The 5,525-nt window shown below is 56.5% G+C and overlaps 1 protein-coding gene, 1 long non-coding RNA gene and 1 other non-coding gene across 3 annotated transcripts; all 3 read right to left on the bottom strand.

Moving 5' to 3' along the window:
• Positions 1–276: 276 nt before the first annotated feature.
• LOC113980968 lies at positions 277–1,831 on the bottom strand. The gene is made up of 4 exons (XR_003538281.1): positions 1,804–1,831; positions 1,370–1,403; positions 829–869; positions 277–540 (listed from the first exon to the last, which is right to left on the bottom strand). It is a non-coding gene; the product is annotated as an uncharacterized LOC113980968 (long non-coding RNA).
• LOC113980969 lies at positions 1,233–1,305 on the bottom strand. The gene has a single exon (XR_003538282.1). It is a non-coding gene; the product is annotated as a small nucleolar RNA SNORD26 (small nucleolar RNA).
• A 1,450-nt stretch (positions 1,832–3,281) lies between the features above and the next one.
• Positions 3,282–4,761, bottom strand: LOC113980967 (40S ribosomal protein S30; the record flags this gene model as incomplete). Its single annotated transcript, XM_027708216.1, has 3 exons — positions 3,282–3,442; positions 4,457–4,512; positions 4,599–4,761. Coding segments are annotated over 3 exons (345 nt in total), but the record flags the coding sequence as incomplete, so codon positions are not given.
• Between the last annotated feature and the right edge of the window lie 764 nt (positions 4,762–5,525).

Here is a 5,525-nt window from a genome sequence, read left to right as displayed (position 1 = left end):
CAAAATCCACCCCTGGGACCCCCAAAACCACATGTGGAGTTTATAACTCTTGGGGGACCCCAAAACCCACCCCTGGGACCCCCAAACCCACCCCTGGAATCTTTAAACCCACCGTGTGGACTTTATAACCCCGAGGGACCCCAAAACCCACTCCTGGTCCCCCAAAAACTCACCTGGACCCCCGAGAATCCCCAACTGGAGCATCTGTGGGAGGAGAGGAGAGTCAGGGGAGGGCCCAGACCCCCTTTGAGGGGTCCAGGGGGGGCTTTGACCCCCTCCCCAAATCCGATCAGGGCTTTGGTAACTCGGAGCTGCCATCGGACGCATCCTCCAGCCCGGGGTGTCATCGCTTCGGATTGGGGGGGTTTTGGGGGGTCTTAGAGGGGATTTGGGGGGTCTTAGAGGGGTTTTGGGGGGGCACTGACCTGTGGGAGAGGTCCCAGAGGGGGTTTAGGTCATTTTGGGGTTAATTCATGGTGGTCTGGGGGTGACTTTGAGTCGCCTCATCCCGCAACGTTTTCTTCTTCTGCTGCCCCAACCCTGGAAAACAAAAAATTATTTAAGATTAATTATAAACTTCTGATTAATTAGCGACTATTAATTAATTAATTAGCCACCCCCAGCTGCTCTCAGTAATCACGTGGCATCAGGGCCCCTCAGCCATATGCTTGTCGTTGTCACTCGTCACTGAACAGCCAAAAAAAGGGGGAAACGCCCCAAAATTTGCACCCAGGGGGAGATTTTGGAGCCTTTCTTGCTCTCCACGGGGAGAGCACAAAAAATTTAGGCTGAAAATCCTAAAAAAGGAGGCATAAAGAGGGTGCTCACCTCGTCAAGGGCTGTGGGGACCCCCAGTGACGGTTCAACGGCTTGAAAATTAAAGGAAAAAATGGTTAAAATGGTGATTTAGGAACAAAATTACCCCACTAAACCACCCCAGGGGACAAACTTTGACTCTCATGAGTCAAAGTTTCACGTGGGTTTAACTCCTCTTTCAAGAGGGTCTAAACCCCCCCATGAGGATTTAACCCCCCCCCATGAGGGTTTTCCACCTTTTTAAGGCGGTTTTAACCCCCTAAAAGGCTCTAAGCCTCTAAACCCCTCCCCATCAGGGTTTAATCCCCCATGAGGGGAATCTAAAGCTCCCCATAAGATTTAAAGGAGGGTCTCATCCCCCTTTTGATGGTTTAAATCCCCCCCAGGGGTCTGGACCCCCCCAAATTCCTTTCAGTGCCACTCAGAGCGTTTCAGGAGCTTCTCCACCAGATCATCAGCAAGAGAGAGTTCAGTGCATCATCCCCGCAGCACTGCTGCCTTTTTTAATTAAATCCAGCTTTTTTACACCCTAAAAACTGGGTTTAAAGCTCACCTTCCGCAGAGGCACCATTTTGCAGCCTAAAAACCTAAAAATACAACAAAAAGAAGCCGTCAGAAACACAGTTATTGTAAATATCAATGTACCAACCCGCAGGCCGGGGCAGGACGAGCCCTCAGAGAACTCAAACCTCTTCACCCGAGTGGTCAGCACAGGTCTGTGAGAGACTCATCCCCGAGCAGCCCCCGCGGCCCCGCCACCCCCCTCTGAGCTCCGAGAAGCCCCTGGAAGGACTCTCGGGAAAGCTCCGGCCCCTCCAGGAGCCCTTTCAGGGCGCTCTAAAATGGCGGCGCCCTGAGGCGAACGGCGCCGCCGGGCGCTCCCTCACCGGCCCGGGGAGGGTGAAGGCGGCTGCCGAGGCCTTCGCAGCCCCTCAGAGACCCCTCAGAGGCCCCTCCGGGTACGGACGGGTCCGACCTCGGACTCACCTCCCGCGGTCGCCTCAGAGACAAAATGGCCGCGGCACCGCCTCACGCGCGCTTAAATAGAGCGCGGGGTATGCTGGGAAGGGGGGCGGGGCTTAAGGGGGAAAGGGCGGGAAAACGGAAAAAGGGCGGGAACAGGGGCGTGGAGGGCGCCCCCTGGCGGGTGAGGTGGGAACGGCGGGGGGTGTTTTGGGGGGTTTTTATGGGGTTTTGGGGGGTTTTGAAGGGTTTTGGGGGGTTTTGAAGGGATTTGGGGGGTTTAGGGGGTCAGTGGGGGGTTTGGGCATTGAGGCCCCTTTTCTTGCCAAAGGTGAGCACAATGTTGAAGAAGCGCCGGTTGTGCTGCGTGCACAAAGAACCCCAAAAACCCCTCCAAAAAAACCCCAAAAGAGACAAAAAATCAGCAAAATGGAGGAAAGCTGTCGCATATTCCTTTATTGGGCTCAGGAGTTGGCGTTGGGACCCTTTTTCTTGCCAGAGGCGGGCACAACGTTGACCAAGTGCCAGTTGTGCTGCGCGAGCCAAAAAACCCAACCCCCCCCCAAAAAGACCCAAAGCCCCAAACCCCCAAAAATAAAGACCTCAAACCACCCAAATGAGGGGAATCGGCCCCAAAATCGCTTTATTGTGCTCAGGAGTTGGCATTGGGACTCTTCTTCTTCTCAAAGGCGGGCACAATGTTGACCAAGTGCCGTTTGTGCTGCGAGCGCCAAAATACCCAAAAAACCCCCAAAACCCAAAAATAAAGACCCCAAAACCACCCAAATGAGGGGAATCGGCCCCAAAATCTCTTTATTGAGCTCAGGAGTTGGCATAGGGGCCCTTCTTCTTACCGAAGGTGGGCACGACATTGACCAAGTGCCAGTTGTGCTGCATGTGGCAAAATACCCAAAAAAACCCAAAACCCCCCCCAAAACCCAAAAATAAAGACCCAAAACCACCCAAATGAGGGGAATCGGCCCCAAAATCTCTTTATTGTGCTCAGGAGTTGGCGTTGGGGCCCTTCTTCTTGCCGAAGGTGGGCACAACCTCAAGGAAGTACCAATTGTGCTGTGTGAGCCAGAAAACTCCCAAAAAAGCAAAAATAAAGACCCAAAACCACCCAAATGAGGGGAATCAGCCTCAAAATCTCTTTATTGTGCTCAGGAGCTGGCGTTGGGGCCCTTCTTCTTGCCGAAGATGGGCACAACATTGAGAAAGCGCCGGTTGTGCTGCATGCGCCAAAAAACCCCTGAAATCCCCAAAAGCCCAAAAATAAAGACCCCAAAACCACCCAAATGAGGGGAATCGGCCCCAAAATCACTTTATTGTGCTCAGGAGTTGGCGTTGGGGCCCTTCTTCTTGCCGAAGGTGGGCACGACGTTGACGAAGCTCCGGTTGTGCTGCAAGTGCCAAAATACCCAAAAAACCCCCAAAACCCCCCCAAACCCCCAAAAATAAAGACCCAAAACCCCAAAAATAAAGACCCAAAACCACCGAAATGAGGGGAATCGGCCCCAAAATCTCTTTATTGAGCTCAGGAGTTGGCGTTGGGGCCCTTCTTCTTGCCGAAGGTGGGCACGACGTTGACGAAGCGCCGGTTGTACTGCATGCGCCGCTTGGCACGGCCCGTCTTCTTCTTCTTCTTCTCCTGCTTGGCCACCTGCCCAAAAACATTTGGGGGGGCTAAAGGGGCACTGGGGGCACTGGGATGGGCACAGGGTGGGACACAGGTGGGTACTGGTGGGCACAGGGGGTATGGGGGGCACTGGGATGGGCATGGGATGGGCACTGGTGGGCACTGGGATGGACACTGGTGGGCATTAGGATGGACACTGGGATGGGCACTGGTGGGCACTGTGGGTATGGGGGGCACTGGGATGAGCATTGGTGGGCACTGGGAGGGACACCAGTGGGCACAGGGGGTACTGCTGGGCACTGGGATGGGCACCAGTGGGCACTGGGATGGACACTGGTGGGCACTAGGATGGACACTGGGATGGGCACTGGTGGGTACTGGGGGTATGGGGGGCACTGGGATGGGCACAGGGTGGGACACTGGAGAGCACTGGGATCACTGGTGGGCACTGGGATGGGCATGGGGTAGACACTGTGGGTATGGGGGGCACTGGGATGAGCATTGGTGGGTACTGGGAGTATGGGGGGCACTGGGATGGGCACCAGTAAGCACTGGGATGAGCATGGGATGGACACTGGGACGAGCACTGGGATGGGCACCAGTGGGCACAGGGAGGTACTGCTGGGCAGTGGGATGGACCCCGGTGGGCACAGGGAAGCACTGGTGGGTACTGGGATGGGCACAATGTGAGACACTGGGATGGATACTGGGGGCACAGGGAGTATGGGGGGCACAGGGTGAGAGACTGGTGGGCAGTGGGAGACACTGGTGGGCACTGGGATGGGCACTGGTGGGCACTGGGAAGCACTGCTGGGCACTGGGATGGACCCCGATGGGCACTGGGAGGCACTGGTGGGCACTGGGATGGACCCCGATGGGCACTGGGAGGCACTGGTGGGCACTGGGAGGCACTGGTGGGCACTAGGACTGAGCCAGGTCCAGGGGGTGGGCACCAGTTGGCACCAGACCAGGAGGGGGGTCCCGAGGGGTCCCCAAACCCCTGGGAGGGGGGGTCCCAAAGGGGGGGGGGGTTCTCACCTTGGGGGTCTGACCCCTCACTTTGCCAGCACGTGCCAGGGATCCATGAACCTTCCCTGGGGGGGGAAGAGAACAAATTAAGGGGTGGGGGGGTCTGTGGGGGTAATTAAGGGGGAGTTAATTAAGGGGGGGGATTAATTACCCCCCAGCAGGCGCGTGGAGAGGTCCAGGGTGGCCAATTCGGGGAGGGGGCTCTGCCCCAGCACCGTCTCATCCTCCAGGGGGGTCCCAGCAAACAGCAGCACTTGGGCCTGGGGGGGGACCCCCGACAGCTCGGCCACCTTCTCCTGGGGGGGGGGAAAACAGGGAGGTCAGCACCCCAAAAACGGGGGGGAGTACCCCGAAAATTGGGGGGCAGCACCCCAAAAATGGGGGGGGGTAACACCCTGAAAATTGGGGGGCAGAACCTTGAAATTAGGTGGGCAGCACCCTGAAAATTGGGGGGGCAGCACCCCAAAAATTGGGTGGGCAGCACACTAAAAATGGGGAGGCAACATCCTGAAAATTGGGGGGCAGCACCCCAAAAATAGGGGGGCAGCACCCTAAAAACTGGGGGTTAGCACCCTGAAAATTGGGGGAGCAACACCCCAGAAATTGGAGTGGGTCAGTAGCCTGAAAACTGGGGGGGCAGCACCCCAAAACATTGGGGTTAGCACCCTGAAAATTGGGGGGGCAGCATCCCAAAAATTAGGGGAGCAACACTCCAAAATTGGAGGGCAAACACCCCAAAATTGGGGGGCAAACACCCCAAAATTGGGGTGTGTCAGCACTCTGAAAATTGGAGGCTCAGCACCCCAAAAACTGGGGGGTCAGCACCCCAAAAACTGGGGGAGCAAACACCCCAAAACTGGGGGGTCAGCACTCTGAAAATTGGGGGAGCAACACCCCAAAAAATGAGGGGTCAACACCCCAAAACTGGGGGGTCACGACCCTGAAAACTGGGGGGCAGCAGCCTAAAAACTGGAGGCTCAGCAGCCCAAAAACTGGGGGATCAGCACCCCAAAAATTGGGGGAGCAACACCGCAAAAATGGGGGGGAGCACCCAAAAATTGGGGGGGTAGCACCTCGA

The sequence above is a fragment of the Neopelma chrysocephalum genome, unplaced genomic scaffold (assembly GCF_003984885.1).
Source record: "Neopelma chrysocephalum unplaced genomic scaffold, ASM398488v2 Primary Assembly neopelma1_95733, whole genome shotgun sequence".
NCBI classification, from domain to species: domain Eukaryota; kingdom Metazoa; phylum Chordata; class Aves; order Passeriformes; family Pipridae; genus Neopelma; species Neopelma chrysocephalum.
The sequence above is the reverse complement of the archived record's forward strand: the minus strand, read 5'-3'. Positions and strand labels throughout refer to the sequence as shown.